Genomic DNA, 25,113 nt, shown 5'->3' on the forward strand with positions numbered 1-25,113 from the left:
GCAAGGGAATATGAAATTATGGGTGAACACAAATGCTGGGAGAGCAGGACTACACTGGGCCCTGGAGGAGCAAAATTCTTGAGCACTTCTGACAAGTAAAGCAGTGACAGTGTGTGTTTGCCAAAGAAAGTTCTGCAACCACTTAATTCAGCCTGTAGAAAACGAGGCCTCCCAAGACAGAGCAGGCTATACTTTCTTCCCTGGCGGAGTCTACTGCTATAACCATTTAGATTAAAATGTCCCATTTCTCATGGCGTCATTTTGCCACAGGGTCGCATTTTTTTGTTCAACCGAGTTTTAGGCTTTTATTCTAAGAGGCAAAAGAAAACAAGACTGAAGGGCCCCCTAGATCCAAGGTAAAGATGGAAAGAAGCAAGGTGGCCTGCTTTGAAGTGCAAGAGACCTCCGTCCCCAGCTCGCCCCACTCCTGGAGGGAAGAGGGACACCACCGGAGTTGGGCTCACTGCTCGCTGTCAGTCAAGAATAGCGACTCTGCTCCTCTATAGGGCTCGACCACGCAGTCTTTGAACACCAGAAGCAAGGCGGCGTCAGCCAGATGCACAGGCATTTTGTTGTGATTTTTAAGGCACTTTGGATTATATTTCCTTGAGATCATCAAATACAGCAAAGTCAAAAGTTAGTCTATATCATATCCCAAAATAGGTCCAAGCCATTTCTCAGCCTCAGCCACAGACATGTTCTTCCTTGAAGCATAATCCTCAATCTGCAAAAGATTAGTAACATCTTATTAAACCAAAGTGATAAGACTTTTTGAACTGAGGTTTCCATAGGATTCACCAAGAAACATTAAGTACCTTCCATTTCTTGTCTTAATAGCAATCTACTGAGTTAAAAGGAGATAGATATTTATCTGCCTACAAAGTTGCCTTATTCTCTGGGCAGAAAAACAACATGTAGTAAATATCTGATGCTCAGAAGCTAGACAGGTATGTGTGGATAAGCATATGTGTATGTGTGTGTGTATGTGTGTGTGTGTATGCATGTATGTGGTTAGCATGTAGAGGTGAGGGCTGGAATAGAGGTACTAGATTAAAATCAAATTGCAACATGAACTAGAGTACATTTCTTCATCCTTTCCCCCTCATTTTATTCTCATTCGTTTTAAAAAACAGGTTCTAGAATTTCATTTAAAAGGGAAACCACATATAATGAAATAGCTAACTTACCTGATCCTTAGAAATTTTCCCCACAGCAAAATATTTAGACTTCACACTGGAGAAGTAGAGGCCTGATACTGCCGAGGCAGGTGCCATGGCTAAAGACTCTGTCAGCGTAATGCCTGGAGAGAACAACATGGGAAAATGCTTATGGACTTTGGGCCTCACCAGGATTTGCAGCGCTCAAGGAACTCTCGAACACATGTACGGAAGTGAATTTGTACCTTGTAAGTTGACACACTATACAGCATGAAAGTTGTGACCAGACAGGTCTAGCAAATTCCTGCCAGATGGATAAACAAATTCAGGAAAAGCAGATCTCCTTTAACCCAGGGTGACAGACCTGGAAAAGACTGTACTCTTGCCCCCAGCCACCCAAGATCATTTACAGAGGCCCTGATCTGTCCCTCAGTCTGGGCCTTCTCAGGCAGGAGCTCTGCCCCTGGAGATGAGAACACCAACTAAATGGCCCTGCACGGGCACTGTGGGGCCACTGGAACCAGGAATGACTGGCAGTTGGCTCCAGTGAAGAACAAGCCCACAAGAGAAAGAAAAGATACTCTTCCTTGGGATTTGAGAACTCAAAGCATCCAGCAAGGCTCTCTGTTCTAAGCCACTCTTTTTATGGACAAGGACACACAGCAACGTGAAGGATGAGTGTTTTGCCTAAGGTCACCCAGCGAGCAGCAGCAGAAATGGGACCCAAACCCTGATCTCATGACCCCTGGAGTCAGTGTTGTTACTGCTGACCCAGACTCAAGACAGCTCACAGGTCCTCACTTAAATCTAGATTCCCTGAACTTTATCAGTTTTTGACTAATTCCACTGAAAACTGTGTGCTTAGCCTGGGCCATCTCAACTAGTGAACTCTGCAGTAATGACTAGACCTGACATAAGAACCCAACAATGCACAGCCACAGAACCACAGTTGCCTCTGCTCTGGGCCGAGGACACTATGGTGCCTCGAAGCATAGGGCTTCGTTTCAAAAGGGCACATGCCAACTTCTCATTTTTAACTATCAGAATCAACCCAGACAGAATATAAGAAAGCATTATGATTACACAGGAGCATAAAGGTTAATAACTGTACAGAAGTAAAAAGAGAGTTGGAGGGGACTGGGTGCTCTGCACGATGCGCCATCGATAAGCCATGGGCGAGAATGTGAGGCGGGCCATGTCACTGAGCGACAAAGGTCGCTCACCCAGGGAGGGATGGCAGACACTACCGCGCCTGTAACAGGAAATGGGCAGGAGAGATGCAGGATGGTGTAAGTGAGCTAAACTCCCCTCTGTGATAGGCCCAAAGGGAATAAGTTGAAACGACAAACCAAAAATGGTGGTGTAAGAATGCTATCCAGTGACACTGAAGGAAAATACCAAAATAAACAGTCAGAGGTGAGAAAGTACAGGATATCATTACAAGCCCTTCCATTTTTACAAAACGTTTCACTGCAGGTACCATTCTGCTGACAAACACATCTCTTCAGCAAGCAAGGCCAGGCACCTGCAGCCTGTGGCAGTACCTGTGGCCCGCTTGATGTCAGCGAGCCTCCACATGGTGAGCTTCTCCGTGTGGTCAGGCTGGCTGGGGTAGCCGGGAGCCGGGCGGATGCCCTCATACCGCAGCCTGCGCAGGTCGGCCATGTCCAGCTGCTCGCTGCCACAGTACGCCCAAAGTTCTCTGCGAACCCTCTCGTGCAGCTCCTCTGCAAAGGCCTGGGAATGAGCACCAGGGATTAGGCGGGGGTGGAGGCGCATGTCATCAGCGGGCCTCCACCCCTGACCAAGGCTTCGCAGAGATGCCTCCCTTGTCTGGACCACAGCCAGGGGAGATTGGCAAGATGGGACAGCCTGGATTTTTGACCCATTTGTCCTTCCATTAGCTGCTCTGCTGCTCGAGTTGGCCTCAACCTGGGCTCTGACGTACCATTTTTAACTTAAACATTTCCCTGCAGGACAACCCAAAGCCATGCTGGCCAGAAGGGGCAGCAGGGCCCACACAGCTGCCGGCTCCTTCACTGTCCGCTGCAGGAGGAGAGAGGAGGATCTCCCCAGGGCAGAGGCTACCCCACTCCATGCCTGGAAAGATGAAGACTACAGAAGGCACCAGCGTTAGAATGAAGGGCTCTGACATGGAGATGAGTTGTTCATTTGGGGGGTCTTCCAGAAAATGTCACATCACAACAAGCAAAGGGAGACAGCAGACATAAGGAGAGGAGGCTGAGGTTCAAAGGGCAGCAGCCGACCATGGCATTGCTGAAGGCTCTTCTTTGCTCTGAAGAGGATACACGAGAGCAGTTGGGGGATGCGTGATTTTAAAATATGTGTAACGTGCAAGGCAGCATCCCACTCAAGAAAGAAAAAAAGACACTGGCTCGAGTGCTGGCCAGTGTCCAGGCACCTGCCACGGGATCCTTGCCACCCAGGCTCCGTCCTCAGTCCCTCTGCACACTGCCACTGCCTTACCTCCGCCAGTCGGTCCCCAAGTGCCTTGACCATGATGCTACTGTAGTCATCACCATTATCCTCATAGGCCTTGCTCAGCTCTTCCACCCCAAAGCAGGCGACGGCGAACAGCCCCAGGTAGTCAGAGACACCAGAATGCAGGGGGGCAATGAAGTCCGAGAGGCAGTGGTACGGCTCTGAGCTGGCAGAGTCCTTCTCAGCCTAAAACCCACAATGGGCGGGGTGTTAGCATGGATGTGGCACCAGCACACAGGGAAAGCAACAGGATGTCTCCCAAGAAATATAAGCCTCACCACACAGGGATGCCTGCCTATTCTCTTCACTGGTACAACTCTAGCACTTAGAATAGTGCCTGCACATATTGAGTACTCAATTAGTGTTTGCTGAATAAACAAGTGAAATGAGACTTAAAAAATACACAACATGATATGATATACAGAATCAAGAAGCCAATTAGCACACTTATTCACAGACTGGCTAAACACTTACTGAATGCCCACAGGCACTGTACTACGTGCTGGAACCTCATACAGATTCTTAAAAATGTTTTCCCTGAAAGTATTTTCAAGTAAGTCCAGCACTATGCTTGAAAAGAGTCCCCTAAATGTACAAGACTCCATTTTGTGTCAACAGAGGTAGTTCAACTAACCCCAGCAGAAAAGACAGGCCATGGAGCCCTATGGTTTCTTAGAAGAGACAACGATCAGAGCCTACCTACTCAGCCAGAAGACTCCCAGAGTAATCAGGCACTGCTGCCAGAATCTTCCAGAGTGCACTGCGGGAAAGCACCTGCTGAGAAATAGCTATCCGGGCAGGTAATATATGCACATGGCCCGGTCCCCCTTTCCAGAGATGATTAAAAAGGTGAACTCTGAAAATTCACTATATCAAATACTCTCACATAATATGTCACGGACTGCCTGGAGTTACCAATTCTCTAGTGAGGAGGGGCTGGAATGGGCTTTTGGATTCTGTAGTACCTGAGTCTGAGTGCATATGGCAAGGATTTACTGAGCCTGAGTGCATAAAGTAAGGATGCAGCTTGTTTAAATATTTATGGTCCTGTTTAAAACCCCCAAATTTAAGAGTCTCTTCAGAGGCTGTAATGGTCAAAATATCAGTCATTATGAATTATATTGTGGTTATGATTAAAAGCAGTACTATCTTTTCTCTTTCCTTTTAAGCATTGCACCCCTGCTGGAGTGCAATGGCACGATCATGGCTTACCACAGTCTCGACTTCTTGGGCTCAGGTGATCCTTCACCTTGGCTTCCTGAGCAGCTGTAACTACAGGTATGTGCCACCATGCCCAGCTAATTAAAAAAAATTTTTTGTAGAGTCGAGATCTCACTGTATTGCCTAGGCTGGTCTCAAACTCCCGGACTCAAGCAATCCTCCCAACTCGGCCTCCCAAAGTGCTGGGATTATAGGTATGAGATACCATACCCAGCCTAATACTATCATTTCTGAATGACTGAAAATGTCAGTAAAACTGAATAAGAATAATTTAGTGCAAAGTATTAATTGTTAATGACTGATGAATTCTGGTTCCAATTCTTGATTAGGACAACTTTTTTTTTTAATAGCAGCTAAAGGGACATGCATGATGTTTGCATTTCCTTTTTTTTTGAGTTGGAGTCTCACTCTGTCACCCAAACTGGAGTGCAGTGGCCGCTACCGGCCACCGCAACCTCGACCTGCTGGGCTCCGGCGATCCTTCCGCCTCAGCCTTCCGAGTAGCTGGAACTACAGGCGCGCGCTACCATGCCCGGCTAGTTTTTTGATTTATTGTAGAGATGACATCTCGCCAAGTTGCCCAGGCGGGTCTCGAACCCACGGACTCAGGCAATCCACTGACCTTGGCCTCCCAAAGTGCTGGGATTACAGGCTGAGCCACCGAGCTCGGCCGATGTTTGCATTTTCAAAGGTGGGGCATGAGAAGAAGCTGACTGAGAAGAGCCCGTTTCCATCACACCAAAGAAAGGAAGCCCTGGACTGTGGAAGAAGAGTGATGGGGGCAGGGATGCGGCAGTCCGGGCCCTCCTGTTCACACCGAAGCCCAGTGTGAGCCCCGCCAGCCTGTGCCCTCTCCTCGGTGAAGTGGAAATACACACTGTCTGACCACAGAGCTGTGTGGAAGGCAAGTGCCCTATACGCACCTGGCACACGCTCTGTAAATGTTCGTTTCCACCTGTCTTCCCCTTGAGAGGAGAGCTATCCAACAGTCTATTTTAATAATATATAGAGATACAAGCCAACGTTTTTCAACAGTAGATGTTCCCTTGGTTCAGAAGCTAAGGAACATGGCCGTGTGACCACCTGAGGCAGCAGCAATGTTCCTTGTCCATCCTGGAACTCAACAGCAGACACCTCACTCCTGCCAGGCCCTGCCCCCGATGCCCATGATGCCTTCTCTCCATCACCCTCACGAATGCCTCGGGCTCAGGCCTGTGACTGGTCACCGGGGAGGAGGTGGAGCACATGCCATTATTTATACGAAGCTCAGATTTCTTGCTTAATTCTAACTGAACTTTTGGTTGAGTGCGAAAACCCGAAAGTAAAAGCAGTGTGCTTGTGCCAATAAGCCTTCCATACCTGCTGCCTTAACCCATAGAAGGTGGCTATGGGCTCTGCAGCCTGGGGCACAGTCCCCTCTGCATACAGGTGAATGTCGTCTTGGACACTCTGTGCTGGCCAGAATCCAACCACACCCCTGGCTTGCAGCTTCTTTTGACTAATCAGTGTGTTCAGCATGTTTTGGGCATCATCATAGACCCTTCTGGCCTCTTCACCTATTAGAAAAACGTAACACGAATTCACCTCAAGATGCCAAAGTAACCAGTTCACAATACTTCCTTTAAAAACCACGACCCCTCCACAGTCATCTCCCTCTTCACCCTTCTCTCCTCGAATACTTTCTGGTATTTGCTGCTGGCCTCACTGAAGGGGGCAGTCAGGGCTTTGTGGCTCCTGCTGAGTGCAGCTTCCATAGTCAGCCTCCCCTGGCTCAAGCCACTTCCATGTTCCCATCTCGCAAAAGGCAGAGAGCCAAAGCTGCAGATCCCCAAAGCAGCCTGTCAGACAGAGGGCAGGAAAAAGCAGGCCAGACTCCTCGCTTGCTGACGTTCTGCGCACACACACACCACTCCACTGACTTCACAGGACCTCTGGGGCCATGACAGGGTGTGGTGTGAAATGTGGCCCCAAATCCTCACAAGTGGCTTCAACACTGCACCCGGACAGCCTGCATCCAGATCCACACGGTGGGAACCGGGCTCCTGGGATGCCCTCCCTCGGTTTCCTGCCACACTGGGCCCCCATGGTGTGGCCTGTCCTACAGCCCTTCGACCTGTCGCCTGTGTGACTCAGGGACAGTGCAGCGAGAAGCCCCTTGTCCATAGCCGCATTTCGGGCTACTTGAGAGCTTCTGGTCTCAGCGTCCTGACACACACCCGGGCTCTCTCTGGCCAATGGGCAAGAGGCCGGTTTCTCAGGCTCTCTTCAGCCGGAATCCAGGGCTTCTCTGAGTCCGCCCCTCCCTCTCGCTCTGATCTGGCCATGACCTGATGCTTTGAATGGCTTTGCGTTTTGATCCCATTGTCTCTGGGGTGAGTTGTGGGGGTAAGACTAGAAGTGAGAAGTGGGGGTACCAACTGAGACTTACCCCTTTTCTAGTTTATTACCCAAATCCCCTTCCCCACCCCCAAGAGCTCCAGGCACAAGGGACTCTTTGCAGTCCCCCAAATAGGCACATGTCTGCACCTTCTCACGGCACCCTCTGCCTGGAATGCCCTTTTCTTCAACACCGCCTCAAGACTCCAGTCCCAGCCTCAGTAACTCCCACTTAATCTTCAAATAGTAGTTCAAACATTATTTCCTCCAGGAAGCCTGCCCTGATCTCCCAGTCTGAGCTATCTCCTGTGCCCACAGGAGCCTGGGCTGGGGCCATTACTGTCGGCTGTGCCAGTTACTAGACAGCAGGGATTATATTGTCTTCTTTTGTTTGTCTCTGGTGCCCAGCAGAGGGCTCAGCATGTAAGTGATGCCAATAAACACTTATTACAAGAATGGCTAAGTGAAATGCCAAATTTGGTTGACGTAATAAGGATCAACCTAGTAGTTTAAAAAACCCTTAGAAAGCTGAGCAGGTAAACATGAAAGCAGCTATATGCCACACGATCCAAATCCTTTGCTCGTCACCTATTCCTGTCTTCAAAAGCCACAACACCACATCTTGAATACATAAGGCAGAAGGGAAGAACTTACTGAACTAACCTACTGTTTTGTCGTTAAATATCTTGGGAAAGCCTCGATTTGGGTACTTGCCCCGGAGCTGCCAGACATCAAAGAATGGCTTCCAGTCAATGTAGGCCACCAGCTTCTGAAGGTCGTAGTCTTCAAAGACCTGGGTCCCAATGAACGTGGGCTTCACTGTGGGAGAAAAGCAGTCGTCAAGGCCAATGCCGGGCCCGGGCTGAGCTGCTTCACGCTGGCACCTTGCCTGCTGGAGGCCTCCTCGCCAGCTCTTCATTGCTCTGCCGACTCCCACGCTCTGCCTATTTCCTGTCACCCATAGGCGTTGTTTTATAAAAAGGGGAACTTTAAATTATCGCAGGGAAGGAGTCATTCTGCCCTGAATCTTAAATAAAACCACTATTCCCATGCAGCTGATGGACGACACCACCCTTGAAAGTCTTCCCTCAACCCTCCATCCCTACCCCCAGCCAAGAAAAAAAGGAAGACTTGGGTTAATCTTCACTTGTCCAAGTGAAGACAATATTAACATAAAGAACACCGCAGAAAACGTATGGAGTAAGCCACTTACATGAGCTGTAACTGATCATCTATCTATACTGCCTACTGATCAATACGTATGCACAAAGAACAGGGAATGAAGTCCCTAAGTCAGAGTTGTTGCTAATTCTGCAGGAGAGGAAGGGACACACATGGGACTTCTATTACATAGCTATGGTTTTTTGCTTTTTTTAAAAAAACAGTAGGTTATTTCTGAAGCTGGTTTGTGGGTACACATGGATATTTAGCATCTTGGTTTTTACATCTCCTAGAGAGTCCAAAACATATCCTAATTTAAATAATAGTGAAGACTTCAGACACAGATGGTGCTGCTGGGCTTTCTGGAACACCAAGAGCAGTGACACTGTGACCACTCACCCCCCACCAGCTGTAGTGGGGCCGGCACCTCGCATCCTGGCCTGATGTGGCAAGTGAGGCCAGTGTCTGAAGTGTCGACTCTACTGCTAGCTATGAGCCCTCCTGTTTCTCTGCTTTCTGATCTGTATTGAGAACTTCCTATTCTACCTGTCTCAGGGGCTCTGAGGGAGCACAGACGTCTCAAGAGTATTTTTCCTCATTTGACAGTAAAAGTAAGGATGAGAGTACATGAAAAGTAAGAGCAGCTTCTGAATTCTGCCTGGAAATCTCTACCTGTTCAGACTTGCTCATGGTCATGCTTTCCCACTTGCTCCTTGGCATCTTTTTACTACACAGGATAAGCTCTTCTTTGTAAATATCTTATTATGTTGTTTTGTTTGGTACCAAAGTCTGTGTAGTCTCTCAGCAGAGAAACTAAGAAGAAACCACAGACATGTTCCTGATTAAAGTGTCCTCTTGCCTGGGAAGGCAGGGAGGTCGCACTGCTGCAGAGCCACCATGGGACACTGTGGGCCAACAGTGTCTCCCAGAGTTTAGGAGACGTGTGAGGTTTGACCACCCAGGACTTGGGAGAATGCCCTCCTTTCTCCTGGCATCAACCTCCTGCAACCACCCTAAGACTGGCTGTCCTCACATACACTTCAGACAGCCATCCCTCAGGGCCCCACGCCCCTCAGACAGTAGGTTCAGCCATGCAGTGGCCCTGCACTGGGGGTTAAAGTGCCCACTGTGAGCCTTCTGAGAACTGTTTCCAGCAAAATTTATTTTGGATGTTTAATCTGGTCAAGTCCCTGTGTTATTATTCTAATTTTGTGGTGAGAGATAAAGAGCACATAATCAAAGTTTTTAAGAAGAGTTTCCACACCCTTTTGACATTTCCATAAAATAGCCCCGTTTTTAAATGTTAGGAACTGTCAAATGTGAAAGTAAGCCACTCAAGGTCACTCAGTGAGTCAGAATCTGGAGCCACACTGGGACAAGAACTCAGCCTCCCAGCTCCCAACATGGCATTCTTTCCACAAACCACACAGAACTCAGCAAGAATGAAATTAGAGCCAAGCACACCTACACTTTAAAGTTAGTCCGCTCAACTCTGCCGAGTACATATAGAACACAGATGTTGTAAGCAATGAAAGGTGATTTGAGATATTACCTTGGAAATATGGATTCAATTAATACAACCCCTGTTCACTGTCTTGGTTTTGCATTTGTGCCTCATGCTTCTCTGAGCCTGTCAAAACATCTTACACGTTTTATTCTCTCGTAAACACCTATGTAAGGCATGAAAGGTGGCTAGAAATTTAAAAAGGGAAGAAGCCAAATAAAGATAAAAAGAGAGGGAAGCAGCTTGAGAGAGACACAGAGAACACAAAAAATGAGGGATCCGGTTTTCCTACAATTTTAAAGATGGATGAAATGCAAAGGCATTTCTGATTTCAGATATTCCACATCCTGCCTCCCCAGGTGACAGTACCACCCAGGTGCGTCTCCACAGAACTTACTTCAAGCTGAGGGAGGCTGACACAGGCATAGCACAAGAAAGAGCAGGGTTTAGAATACAGACCAGAGAGAGAATCCGAATACCTTTCAAGTTATCACCTGAAACTCAGTTTCTTCAGATTAAAATAGAGATTATTCCCACATTCATTATGGAGATGTCTGAAAGACTCAGAGAGCTGCAAGGGGTCCATTGCAGGACAGTGTCTGGCACACAACAGGCTCACTCCATGAATGGTACCTATAGCCTTTCTTTTCAATCATTAGTATTATGGACACAGCTGAGCATGACCGACTGCTGGTTTGATTTTGCAGCCAAGTAAACGCAAATATCTCCTCAGCTCATTGTCGGTTTTCACACCCAGTCTTTCTATCGCTGACAGCCAAACACACCTGGGTGAGGTTCAGACAGCCAATCAATATGGAAACCTTTTTTTCTGGCTTGACTTAAGGGTAAGTATCTCCTCTCCTGTTAAAAAACAACAAAAACAAATAAACAAAAAGTTATTTAATCAGAGACTAAGTTTTTCTACTGCTACTATGAAAACATGTCCAAGAAAGTCATTCTATAGGCTTTGCAAGAGGACGAATAAATGTTTTTATTCCTGAAAATCCTTATGCTAAAAAATTCTTCTCTTCTATTCAGTATGGCTTCACATTAGCACCATAAAAATAGATGGTAAAGTATTCATTAACTCTTCTTTTTTTTTTCTTTTAAGAGACAGGGTCTCACTGTCATCTAGGCTGGAGTGCAGTGGCATGATCATAGCTCATTGCAGCCTCAAACTCCTGGGCTCAAGTGATCCTCTTACCTCAGACTCCTGAAAAGCTAGGACTACAGGTGTGTGACACCATACCTGGCTAAAATTCTTTTTTAGAGATAGGGTCTTGCTGTGTTGCCTGGGCTGGAGTACAGCGGCATATAGCTCACTATAGTCTCGAACTTCAGGGCTCAAGTACTCCTCTTGCCTCAGCCTCCTGAGTAGCTGAGTGTATAGGCATGTACCATCACACCTGGCTAATTTTTCTTTTTTGTAGAGATGGTGGTCTCACCATGTTTCCCAGGCTAGTCTTGAACTACTGGACTCAAGCGATTCTCCTATCTTGGCCTCCCAAAGTGCTGGGATTACAGGTGGCAACCAGGCTCCATTACCTATTACTATGTAAACATAAGGTGGACTCTGCCCGAACCATGAGGTACTGGAGAGGTCTCCTACGTGGCCTTTTAGAACACTGAGGTCAGGTGTTAAATGGCTTGCCTTAGACCACCTGAGGACCAGAAGGCAGAACTAAGAAACTGTCAACTGTGGGTAAACCTAAGGAGAGAGAAAAGGCCAACCGTAGCACCTTGGACTTGTCAGCACCTCAGAAGCAAAACAGCGTGTTTTCCTCATGCTGTTTATCTCATTTCACTTACACTGCAGGCCCCAAAATGCCCCCACCACCGGCTCCCGAAAGTCCAGAAGGCTGATAACCAGCAAGAAATATCCCAATGAGTAATGATGCCTGTTCTCCATGGACTCCCTGAAGTTTATCTAGAGAGGGACAGATCCTGAAAAGTTATTCTACACAGTCAGTGCTGGGCAGTCAGGGGAGGCTTACAATGGGTTCGTCTTATCTCTCCATTTTCTCCCATTATTTCCCCAAGAACAGGGATCTGTGGGAGTCCTTTCAGTACACTGTTCCAGCTGCTGCTTCCCTGGTGGGTCTGAGCTCATGTTTTATTCATTCCTGTAACTCTGGTATCTAGCACAGCACCTAACACCTACTGGGTATCCAACAAATGCTTGGCTAAATAAATAAAATTCATTTTAATATAACCAAAAATTATTTGATAACTCAGACACTGAAGAACTCTGATTTGAACTAGAAGATAAAACTTCTCTAAAATGATCCTAAGTCCTCCTCAAAACCAAAAAACCCAAAAAACAAAACAAAACCGGAAAAACACATAAGTCATATTAAATTATGGAGTTATTTCATTGCCCAAACAAGCATCTGTTTCTGTCACTTACCTTGAGAGACTCATAATGGTCCCGTCTAATATCTTCATATTCTTCCATGATCTCCTCAAAGTACTCATTCTTTAGATTTTCATCTAACAGTTGAGAACACTGGAAATGCAAGTGAAGTTCAGTAACCATAGAACAGCAAAAGAAGATAAAACCCATGCAGCAATGGCTGACTCTGGTGACACCTTCTTCAGGAGGCCTTCCTTAACTTCCTCTCCTTTCACCAACTGTGCTCATTTCCGCCTGGTGTGCAGTGAAGGGTAAACTCAGTGGGCTTGAGATGCTCAAACTCAGCACAAGCTGAAGAAAGGACTGGCCCTTGATTGGTTCCTGAGAGACAAGCTCTAAGCCCTTGGGATAATCTGTCTGAAGACTGTCATTGTATACCTGGGTCCCTGGGCAGCACATGATGGCTTATGCTAACAATCTGATTTATGGTGTGGGGCTTGGCTCATGCTTTATCTGCTTGACCTCTGGAAGGATTGGAGACTGAGCAACTAAGGCCAGACCCATGGGCATTCCAGGTCTAGGTTATCACCTCCCAGTAAAAATCCAGGACACCAAGGCTCAGGTGAGCTTGGCTGGCAGTGTTCCTATGTGTTGTCACATATGATTAGTGGAAGAACTAAGCACTGCCCAAATTACCCCACATGGAGACGACACCTAGAGGCCTGGTCTCTCCTGGATTCCATCCCATGTGCCTTTTGCTTTTGCTGATTTTAATCCTTTCACAATAATAAGCTGTGACTTGACTGTGAGTGTAACAGTGTCTCTGAGTTCTGTGTGTGCTTCTAGTGAATCACTGAGTCTAAGGGTGGTCTTGGGAACCCTTCGGGTTAGGTAGCCCTCTTCAGTGTTTCAAAGCAACTTTGTCTGTCTATCACTGCACTTTCACAGGCATTTAGTACTGATGTATGTATCTACTTTCCTTAGTAGAAAGCCCTTTGAGAGCTGGAGCTGTAATCACACATTTCAAGACCCCAGTGCCTAGCTCAGTGCCTGGTATGTACAAGGTGCATCCTAAATGTTTGCTGAAGGAATAATTTGCTGAGGCTAATATTCACAGTCATTCATGAGCTTCTGCTAAAATCTGAAACCAATATTGTAAAAGTAGGATCAGCTAAATATTATTTGCGACTATGACTATTAAATTGGAGAAGAATAGCTACTTTCAAACTCCAAAGTAAAATTAAAAAGAAAAACATGCATCAAAGAAATGCAAATTGAAACCACACTGAGATACCACCTAACTCCAGCCAGGATAGCCATCATCAATAACTCAAAAAACAACAGGTGCTGGAGAGGATGTGGGGAAAAGGGAACACTTCTACACTGCTGGTAGGAGTGTAAACTAATACAATCTCTGTGGAAAACAGTTTGGCGATTCCTAAAAGATCTAAAAATCAACCTTCCATAAGACCCTGCAATCCCCCTACTGGGAATATACCCAGAGGAACCCAAATCACTCTATGAAAAAGGTACCTGTACGTTTATTGCAACATTGTTCACAATAGCAAAAACATGGAACCAACCATGCTGTCCATCAAAAAAGGACTGGATAAAAAAAATGTGGTACATATACATGATGAAATACTACGCAGCCACAAAGAAGGACAAAATTATGAACTTCACAGCAACTTGGATGGACTTTGAGTCTACAATACTGGATAATCTATCACAGGAACAAAGAACTGAATATCACGTGTTCTCACTCTTAAGTGAACCTTGATCAATTATCGTAATACCATAAGAAAAAGTTTGACGGTAGCAAACTGCTGAGGGGTGGTGGGGGGATTGGCAGTAGCGGGAATCTGCTGGGGGACGGGGGCATACCTCATCAACAAGGGTACCTGCATAGTGAACATTTGTATACCTAACCATGAACAGTACCCCACATCTTTAAAATAAAAACTTTAAAATAGAAAATTTTTTTTTAAATGTAAGAAAAAAAGACATGCCTGCTACTTGTCACATCAATTAAAAATAAGCACACAGCATGGGCCCATCCCAGATTCTCCAGCAGGATTTTCGGAGACACAAAAAGGCAGAAAAGTTCAATGTCTTCATCTGAAATGGAGGAAGTCAGACTAGATGGTGGCAAAAGTACCTACCAGCTTCTTAAAAGGCTATAATTTCATGTGACTTTTCTAAGTATCTCTAATAACAATCCAAACACCTATGAGTTAGTATAAAACAAAACCACTTATTAAGGAATACAATCAGAAAAAGCCATTGGGGGCAGGCCTAAAAATAGGCTCCCAAATGGTGTTCACCCCACAAAGTATTTCCCAGCCTTACATTAAACTCACCTCAATGGAGTCCTCATTTAGACAACCCAGTGCAGCACAGTGAAAACAAGAAGGGAATGCCTGCTCCTGAATTCCCCAAAGTACGAAGTAACCAATGTCTTCAAATTTAAATTTTAAACCAAAGTTTTAAAACATTGTTGCATTCTGTTAGATTATAAACTCTGAGAGAGCAAAACTTGGATGGCTGTACCATCCAGAGAGTTTGCAACACCCTGATGCCAGAACATACCACTCCCATTTGCTGGCCCCCTCCACACCCCATGGGTCCCCTGCCCCTAGTGCCACAGTAACAGACCCCTTCCCTCCCAGTCTGACTTGCCTGATGGAAACACGTTCATGGTCAATATATGAGTTATGCAATCCTTCCACCAAAAAAATTAAGGTCCACCGTGGGTTTTCATGCCAACCATTGAGATATAGTCCAGCTTATATTTTTCCTAATTTTAAAATCATTTTCATGGAAACAGTCACACAATGAGAGGAAAAAAGTTGAAAAGATATTTTATAATTTAAAAAGAATTCAGCAGTGGCAACTTGTTTTTATTAAAGAGGAAAGAAGAAAGTATGGGGACTCCTCAGATCTGAATCTCTAACCATGAAGTATTTGCTACATCTTTTCAGAATCTCTCAAATACGCTAGCCAGTTGCTGAAGTGTGGTTTTAGTGAACCCTTCCATGTTCACTTCAGTCAGATCAAAAGACCCTGAGCCAATGAGCTAACAACCATCCAAAACAAATTATACCACCAGTTCCTGAAAAGTTTCATGACCAGTTACCCAAATGATTTGTCATCTAATTTATGTTTGTAATTTCAAAAAGCAGCTGTTTCTGTGAATATAAGAAGCACTAACCATTACTGCTGCCTGGCTGGGCCATACCGTCAAGAGCCCAAATGCCCACTCCTCATCCTCTGCCTGGCTTTCAGCGGGGTCCTACGGCTCTACCTTAAGATGGAGAAGAAATCTGTCTTCCAAACACAGAACCAAGGGGCTGGATGACTCCTTCTCTAACTGGAGAGGAAGCATTAGCACTGGGCACCAACTTGGAAACCACTGGACCACATGGTCTCTCAGCCAACCCCCAGCTCTCTCTATTATTCATAGGAAATAATGAAACCTATAACAAGATAATTTAGGTTTCACTGACAGGGGAAAGCAGGAAAAGTCACTTGGGCAAATTGTTTATTATGTTCACTGAGGAACAGAATCTATGATCCTGGGTTTTTAACATCTAGCAAGTGTTTTTCTGTCTTTGGGTAGAGTCAATGAGGTCATTCTCAAGATGTTCTGCTATGTGGGAAAGGGTCATTTTTTTACATCCCGCTTTCCTTTCTCCTGGCGGTGATCAAGTAAAAGTCTGCCATATTTGCATTATATTAACTATAATACAAGTGGGTGAAATCTCTGACTGGGTTGGCGTTCATGTCAAAGGTGTCTTGGTGCCATCCCTTTGTGTGCTGCTTGCTCAGTTCTGTAATCATCTTTGAAAGTATAGGACGTGGCTGGGCTCGGTGGCACAGCCTATAATCCCACGCCTTGGGAGGCTGAGGTGAGTGGACTGCCTGAGCCCGCGGGTTCAAGACCCGCCCAGGCAACCTGGCAAGACCTCATCTCTACAATAAATTTAAAAAAAATCAGCCGGGCGTGGTAGCATGCGCCTGTAATTCTGGCTACTCAGAAGGCTGAGGTGGAAGGATCGCCGGAGCCCAGCAGGTCGAGGCCGCGGTGGCTGGGAGCAGCCACTGCACTCCAGTCGGGACGACAGAGTGAGACTCCAACTCAAAAAAAAAGAAAGTCCAGGACGTGCTCACCGGACCTCCTTCCAGGGAGGCAGACACTACAAGGGCACCATAAGCCTCAGGCCACTCTTTTACCTTTCTTTAGAGGAAGTGAATAAAAATAAACAGGCCTTAAGTGATACCTTCACCCTTCACGCTGCCTCTGTTCTCTCTTCATAACACACTGAAATAAAATGTGAGGCCCCACACTTACCACCACCACACTCTTGGATGCGTCCAGGACGTGGATCACAGGCGCACTGTATCTTGGAGCTATTTTAACTGCCGTGTGGGTTCTGAAGAGAGGGGTCAGGAAGGAAAACATCCATCAGTGTTGACAGTTCCAACACAATTCTTGAGCAGATCCATTAGAGATAATGTGTCTCTGTAGAGCTTTCCAGAGAGAGATCTCAAGGAACTTATTTACAAATATTGAACTTCACATGTCCCTTGTAAAACATGAATGACTTTTTCCCCTACCCTAAAACGGAGAAACCAAGCCCAGGCAATGCAGAAGTCTGCGACAAAATGAGAAAGACCTTGTACTCAGCTCTGCCAACAAGGAACCGAACCCACAACATGGTGTTCACCAGCAGACTGCCTAACCTAAGGAAGGTAACCAGTCCTAGGAAACTACACTTTGCTGTCATCAAGGTCAAGTTGAGTTCCTGCCTCTAAATGAGCTGGGATAGTAGCCAGGGCCCCTGAGGAACAGGGAGCCAGGCAAAACACACAGGACACAGCTGTCTAGCTGCTGCTCCTCGATTCATGGGCGACAAGGACACTCCTTGGCCCTAATCCCACCTTATACTTGTAGTAAGAAACCCCAAACCCAAAATTCAACACAAAATAGCAGAGAGGCAAAAGCAAAATAAACATTTTATACTAAGATTGCTGAGCCCCAAATCCCTATTGCCAAATAAGAAAATGTCAGTACAGGGAAGAAAGCACCCTTTAATCTTTAAAATTACCAAATTAAGCTGGGTGTGGTGGCTCGTGTCCGTATTTCCAGCACTTTGGGAGGCTGAGGTGAGCACAGGAGTTCAAGACCAGCCTGGGCAACATAACGAGACCTCATCTTTACAAAAAATAAAAAATTAGCCAGTTGTAGTGGCACATGCCTATAGTCCCAGCTACTCAGAGGTGAGAGGACTCCTTGGCCCTGGAGTTCAACACTGCAGTGAGCCACGATCACGTCACTGCTTTCTAGCCTGGGCAACAGAGCAAGACCCTGACTCAAAAACAAAAATAAATAAATAAATAGAATTACCTAATTAACTAAAGTGACTACAGTGCAAAACAAATTGGCCTCTGATTACTGGATGTCTATGGCAGTAGGGTAGACCACATATCTGCTCCTTCATGACAGATCGGAACAAACGAATTTGTAAGAACTGAAAATGGGGATGGCCTCCCTTACAGTCGTTAGGACTGAGACCCTGTAGAAGGGGGAGAAGTGGGGATCTGCCACAAACCCATGGAGCAGGGCGGCAAGTAGCAGCCCCACCAAATGGGCAGCGCTTTCTGGTCTCTTCTCCTTTCCCTCCTCTGGTAAAGCAGCAGCACTCTTCCCCAGGCAAGCGCGTTAGTGTTCTCTCTCCCTACAAGGAATAGGATGTCTGGAATGCTACCCATCACGTGCAATGACAGAGTTCCCAGGTCCTTCCCCTCCTTCCCCCCCCACCTTCACCTCCGTCTCTCCCTTCCATCTCCTCCTGCCCCTGTCCTCAAAAGAATGCACATATATTCTTTTATTCTCGTATAACACATGCTATTATATGAGAAGGAAACCGAGTAGTAGAACACTATGTTTAACTCCGTTTCATTTTTTAAAAACAAACACCACCACCTCAACCTGCCCCAACCAACCAATCTTATATCTAAGTTTCCATATATTTGGGAAAAGCCACAAAGGGACAGACATCAAATATCAGCACTGGTTATATGGGGCTAGAGGTGAGACAGAGTTAGGAAAAAAAGGAAAATTTTACTTGACATTCTGCTGAACTGCTTGACATGGTCTAGTAAGGGTGGACTTCAGAGGTAGCTTTTTAAACCAAGAGACGATTAAAGGAGTAATGTGTGTGAGCGGCTTCTCAGGGACGGCTCTAAAAACGAACTCATAAAAAGACAGACAAGACCAGTAAGCTTCACCAGTTCAGTCTCTCTAAGAGCACCTCCATTCACAAACAGGAAGCCAAGGACTAAAGCCTTCAGCTGCAGAACTGAGCTATAAGAGGGTCACTCAGGCCTAAGCCCCTGAGTGAAGAGGCTCTGTGTTGGGAGGTTTGGTACACAGCAGCAGGAGGCCTCTGGGGGGGGGGGGCAAATGGACTCGACTGCCTCCCAAGGACCTGGTTTGTACCCAGGGTGCATTCAGGGACCAAAGATTGGAAGGTTTCTTGGGTCCTCTGCAAGGGCTAGGGTTTTCAAAGAGTAGGAAGAGTTATAAAGAAGAAGCTGCTCCCAGTCTCAGAACAGAGCGCAACTCATACTCGGCTTGCTTCCTCTTCTTCAGTTGGTAAATTCCTTGAGAACATACACACACCTCAAAACATATTCTGTGTAAAATATATATATTCTGCAAGGAAGTATTATTTTAAGCCTCATAACACATACATGATCTTTCTCTTTTTCTTCCTTTTTCTTTTTGAGTTGGAGTCTCACTCCGTCGCCCAGACTGGAGTGCGGTGGCCGCTCCCGGCCCCGCAGCCTCGACTTGCTGGGCTCCGGCGATCCTTCCGCCTCAGCCTTCCGAGTAGCTGGAACTATAGGTGCGTGCTACCACGCCCGGCTGATTTTTTGATTTATTGTAGAGATGACGTCTCGCCAAGTTGCCCAGGCGGGTCTCGCCAAGTTGCCCAGGCAATCCACTCACCTCAGCCTCCCAAAGCGCGGGGATGACAGGCTGAGCCACTGAGCCCGGCCCATGATCTTTCTTGTAAAGAGAAGCAATACAATTTTAAATTTTAAATTCAAAACATTTAATATTTATTACAGATCCAAAGGCCCTCAGTCAATTCTGGCCAGTTCTTTCTTTGATGGTCTGTCTTCTAGACAAAGACATTGAGAAGAAATTGATGCATTCCACTATTAAAGAATAAATAAAAGCAAAGTGCTGCTTTTCAACATAAAAACTGGCAAAGCTAGATAACCAGAGGCATGAAACTTGAGTTTGCTTAGCTACAGAGTACTTTTGGTTTCCTTACAAAATAATTTGACATTGATTCTACGTTCTTTCTTCCAGGCTTCCATTTATGCAAGCTTCTTGAACATCAGAATCTCTTCTCCTTTTCCTACATACAAGAGTGAAGGGCTAGTTGCTGAGGCTGAATCTCAAATTTTGTCTCTGCTGTCATGCACTTGCTAAATGGGCATGATGGTGTTACCTTCAGAAGATCTTTTTATTTTTATTTTTTATTTTTTTGAGTTGGAGTCTCACTCTGTCGCCCAGACTAGAGTGCAGTGGCCGCTCCCGGCCACCGCAGCCTCGCCTGCTGGGCTCCGGCGATCCTTCCACCTCAGCCTTCCGAGTAGCCGGAATTACAGGCGCACGCTACCGTGCCCGGCTGATTTTTTGATTTATTGTAGAGATGAGGTCTCGCTGCCCAGGCGGGTCTCGAACCCGCGGGCTCAGGCAATCCACTCACCTCAGCCTCCCAAAGGCGCGGGATTACAGGCTGAGCCACCGAGCCCAGCTTGAAGATCTTTTTAGTATTATGAATAAGAGAGAAGGTACTCTAAGCATTTATTTCATATCATATCCCATTTCAGAATTAATTTGTGGTCTTTTACATAAATACAGCATGACCAACACTTTAAATTCAGTGAGAAAAATCAGAGAAAGGAAAAATAATAATGGGGAAATTAAGATGGAATCAGCAGGGGGATTAGCACATAAAATTCATTCAATGAAATTCTATACAGAGGCCTAAACTCGAAGCTTCCCTGTGGTCAATGCAAAGAGAAAAATAAAATCACTTATGTAATTCAGTAAATTACTTTCTAACAATTTAAAAAACTCCAAGCATATTTCCACCCATATGTAACCCCAAAGCTGTATAAGTCTCTCAACTTCTCCCAGGATCCATCCACTGGACAAACTTAACCCTTATGTTGAGTGTCTTGGAGGTACAGTTCTAATTTGATCCATGCTATTACAAGCCACTCATGTGTGAAAAAGTTATATCCCCCCAGAGATCTGTTTTCATGAAAATGTGGAAGTCCTGAGCTGTATCATCTATTAAAACACAGAGCCACTGTTGAGTCTTTAACAGGTTTTTAGGAGGTAATAATAAGGGCTCTTGGAGGGACTTCTGAGATACTCAAATTTCTGCATGCTTTCTAGCAAAGCTGGCTCTCCATCTAGGAGTAGATGATTTTCTTATTCAGATGAAAAAGGCATTAACCATAAATGAAGAGACTGATAAATCAGATTTCATAAAAATTAAGAGCTTTTATTAATCCAAAGCTTTTATTAATCTAAGACAGCAAAAGACAAGCCAAACTGGAAAAATCTATTTGCAATATATATTTCTGATAAAGGGCACGTACCCAATATAAACTAAAGAATGTGCACAAATCAGTAAGAATAAGGAAAAATACCCAATTTTTAAAAAAGACTTAAAAAGCATATTCAAGTGGTCAATATACATCAGAAAGGGTGCTCAGCACCCTCAATCAGCAGAGAAATACAATGAAAACCATATCAATATATTACTACATCCATTAGAATGGACAAAATTGAAAAGAATGTGGAATAAATGGAACTTTCATAATTGCTAGTGACAGTATAACTGCCTCAATCACTTTGGAAAACTACCTGGCAACAGCTCATGAAGATGATCATATGCATATCCTATGATCTGGCAATTCTGCTTCTAGGCAGAAATACATACACATATGTACCAAAACTCGCATGCATAAATGTTCCCAGAAGCTTTGTTTATGACAGCCCCCAAATGGACAAACCCTATGTCCACCAATAGTAGCAAGAGCACATAAGTCACAGGATGTTACACATGGGCTACCACACTGAAAGGAAAACAAAAACAAAATCAAAACAACTATTGTAGCAAGGCTGAACCTCACAAATGTGATGCTGAGGCAAAAGAAGCCAGACACAGAAGACATCACACACAACAGGACTCCACTGACATAGCTGAAATGCAGGCAAACCATCCTATGGCGATAGAGGAAAGAACAGCGGTTACCGGTGTTGGGAAGGATGGCTGAGAGGGGGAACCTGGTACGGTCCCTAGGGTGCCATCAGCATTCTCTTTCTTGATCTGGGGGTGGCTGCATGGGTGGGTTCCCTTTTACAAAAACTTGTCAAGTCGTACATCTGTAAGATGTAGGTACTTTTCCGTATGACTATTATATGCCTATGAAAGTGTTGACTTAAAGAAGAGAGCTGGATAAAAAGCAAGACTCCAAGCCTGAGGCTACTATCACTACTTCGAATGGAGTCAGAACTGCAGAATTTTACCCTGAAGTTCTGGGAGGATCTATTTGTCAAAGGCTGCGCCGATGTCACGATGTAGAAAGGGACGGTTCCCAGGAAGAACTGCTACTTACTAGCTTTTATTTTCTGAACAACTTCCCAGACACCACAACAGGCATGGAAGAGAAGAGAAGCAGAGAAGGCAGCACACATACAGAATCAAAGTACTGGAGAGTAGAAGAACGCTTGAGAGGTCACGGGACCCAGCTTTCTGTCTTCAGGCTAAACACATGTACAGTTTCCCAGTCAATGAGAATAGATATTCTACAATAACTGAAGGGAGGATGTAGGTGTTTTCCTATCTCACTAATTCTAATTTGATGTATCAGGTTATAACTGTTAAGAGTCACAACCAGGCTAATTTTGCCTATTCATGCCTGTTAATGATATTATCTTGGGGGGATAGTTATGTTGCTTCTGCTTTTTTTCTTTAATCTGGTAGCTATTATTTGGTAAAAGATATAATCAAACGGGCTATTTAGTGAAGTTCCAATTTGTACAAGTAGCAAAATTCTAATCTTGAATGTCTGAGTATAGCATCCTATTACAAGATCCTTATTTTGAAGCCTCCGCCACCATTTACATAACTCAAGATACATTTTAATACCTCTGCTCATGTATTTAGTCACTCTATTTTACAACCGTGATCTCAAAACATCTTTTATTCTGACAGCAGCCCATAGATCTTCTTCCCGATCTTTACTCAGTCTGTCCTCAATTACCTAAGAACATGCTAATCAAAACCCCAATTATCAAGGGCTAGTCATAATGCCTTGAGAACAATTCTGCCACATATCCTAGTCGATGAGTTCTTTGTGGAAAAACAAGCCCAATTTCTAACATGAGCAACAATAGTCCGACTATCAGGTCCTTCAAAGATGAAGAGCTGTTAATGGCTAAAAGAGACAACACTGTGGCTATTTGCGAAAACGATCGATTCAGATTATAAATGGTATGATGGTTAATTTGATGTGCAAACTTGGCAGGCCATGGTATCCAGTCTTTGGTCACCACAATCTAAATGTTACTATGAAGTTTGTTTGTTTTTTTAGAAGTGATTAATATTTTAATCAGTAGACTTTGAGTAAAGCAAATTATCCTCCACAACGTGGGTGGGCCTCATCAAATCAGGCGAAGACCTTAAAAGAAAAAGACTAAGGTTCCCTGTTCATTCCCTCCCAACCAAGGAAGAAATTCTACCTCAAAACTGTCTTCACACTCAAGAAATTCAACTCTTGCTGTGTCTCCAGCCTGCAGTTTTCAGACTTGCCAGCCCCCACAACCACAAGAGCCAATTCTTAAAATGAATCTTTCTCTCTACATACATAAACACATCCTACTGTTTCTGTTTCTCTGGACAACCCTGACTGATACAAATGGTCTAACATACAGTTTCTAGTACAAAAGGAACTCTGGACTAGACCTCTACTGTATTTTTGCATTAGAAAAATAAACTAGATGCTAGGGGACCATAGAGTTTAATGTGCCAGCTTGGTATTGTTCCCTGTCAAAGTGAACTGGGTACGGCATGAAAAGTCTAGTATCCATAATTAACATATCTCTCACCAACTATAACTAGGATCAAATCCCAGAGAGAATCTGACAAGCCAAATAATGGCCATGAGAGCAAATGTGAACTTTCTCCTCTCCACATCTTCAACACAAAGGCTCCCCAAAAGCCCCCCTTTCAGAAACAACTTCCCTAAATGATCCTTTAGTCCACTGTAGCTAGATGGACTTTCTGTCCCTAAACTATTAAAGGCTGGAGTTTCTTCAAGGGAACCAGTAATTATTCAATCAGACACCTGCTTCAAGATAGCAAGTGGGCAAAAGTTCAAGCAATGTGCCAAAAAACACAGCTTCTCTACTCAGCCTGATTTCAAAAGAATAATTCATTAGAATTCTCAGGAGCTGAATGAAAGGTAAGAGCACTAAGGAAAAGATTACTGCAAGGCAAAGGAATCCAAGAAAAAGTAAAGGGTAGGAATCCCAAAGAAGTTTCCTACAGCATGCTCCAAAAGTATTCTGTCTCTTAACCAAGTGAAGATGGGAAAGCTTATGTTTACACGATAAGGAGCCAATGTACTAAGCATAAGGGAAAAAACAAAACAAGCTTTACCACTGTTTTTAAACACCAGCATTTAAGGTGAGCACAAAGCTCACTGGTATGACTCACCTTGAGGTGGTTGCTCCTCCAATCAGCAATGGAATCTTTATAGCTAATCTCTCCATTTCCTTGGCAACAAAAATCATTTCATCCAGGGAAGGAGTGATGAGTCCTGACAGGCCAATTATGTCTATTATTTTAAAAAGAAAGTTAAGAAGGACAGTGAGAGGAAAAGGATGAAGATCCACTTTTAAAGCCGTGTAAAAAAGACCAAACGACCTAACATAAATTTCCAATTTCTAATTTTAAGACATCTTTTCTGACTGGGAGATTTCAACTTATTGTTTGCTTTTGGTAGTAAATAAGATTTACAACTTAAAGTAGCAATAATGTACCTGCCACACTTTTAGGGAGCCAGTAACAGAAGATACCTTTAGCTCATTATTTCCCAGACTTAAACATGTCATAGTGTTCGAAGAAATGTAAAAGCAACTACACAAAGGAAAAAAACTGAATACAACTGTTCTCTTATAAGAAGCCTGGCTCCGTTGGCCACCTTCTGAGCGCTAAAGGAGTTCCATGGTAACTCATTTGCCTCTCTTGACCCACATCCTAAATGGCAGCAAAAGCAGCTCCACACAGGAGCTATCACGTAATTGTCTTCATGCCCCGCAGATGCCACATGGGCTGGGGTATTACTATTCTCTGACAGACACTTGGAGAAACGACATTTAGAGAAACGTCCAAGTACAGTTGCACAGTACCTGCTTTGTGGTCAAGAGCAGCTTGCAGTATCTTATCGCAGGGAGTCATGACTCCTAAATCAATAACTCTGAGGTGCAAAAATAAGATATGAGAAAATTATAAAAACCCAGGAGAGAAATGAAATGAACATTTTTATTTCAACCATTAAATACTTCTCTAATACAAACTGTAATCACACTGAAATGTTCACCAAATACCAACAATTACTACTTGTTGGATACTTACTAGATGCGAGGACTATGCCAAGCTTTTTTAAAAACAGCTTTCCTGCTGGGCTTGGTGGCTCAGTCTGTAATCCCGTGCCTTTGGGAGGCTGAGGTGAGTGGA

The 25,113-nt window shown here is 44.8% G+C and overlaps 1 protein-coding gene across 2 annotated transcripts in view; it reads right to left on the bottom strand.

The window, feature by feature from the left end:
- Nucleotides 1-277: 277 nt before the first annotated feature.
- MTR (5-methyltetrahydrofolate-homocysteine methyltransferase) overlaps nucleotides 278-25,113 on the bottom strand; it is a 111,441-nt gene continuing 86,605 nt past the window's right edge. For both annotated transcript variants that reach the window (XM_021708197.1, XM_021708201.1), the window contains 11 exons: nucleotides 24,786-24,853; nucleotides 24,091-24,211; nucleotides 16,626-16,707; nucleotides 12,329-12,427; nucleotides 10,707-10,782; nucleotides 7,920-8,075; nucleotides 6,240-6,436; nucleotides 3,645-3,845; nucleotides 2,702-2,894; nucleotides 1,188-1,300; nucleotides 278-724 (listed from right to left, as the gene is read on the bottom strand). In XM_021708197.1, coding sequence (XP_021563872.1) covers nucleotides 638-724; nucleotides 1,188-1,300; nucleotides 2,702-2,894; nucleotides 3,645-3,845; nucleotides 6,240-6,436; nucleotides 7,920-8,075; nucleotides 10,707-10,782; nucleotides 12,329-12,427; nucleotides 16,626-16,707; nucleotides 24,091-24,211; nucleotides 24,786-24,853 — 1,393 coding nt within the window. In that variant the 3' untranslated portion in view covers nucleotides 278-637. The remainder of the gene's footprint in view (nucleotides 725-1,187; nucleotides 1,301-2,701; nucleotides 2,895-3,644; nucleotides 3,846-6,239; nucleotides 6,437-7,919; nucleotides 8,076-10,706; nucleotides 10,783-12,328; nucleotides 12,428-16,625; nucleotides 16,708-24,090; nucleotides 24,212-24,785; nucleotides 24,854-25,113) is intronic.

Source organism: Carlito syrichta, unplaced genomic scaffold (genome assembly GCF_000164805.1).
Source record: "Carlito syrichta isolate Samal-C Ts95f unplaced genomic scaffold, Tarsius_syrichta-2.0.1 Scaffold56983, whole genome shotgun sequence".
In the NCBI taxonomy this organism is placed as follows: Eukaryota; Metazoa; Chordata; class Mammalia; order Primates; family Tarsiidae; genus Carlito; species Carlito syrichta.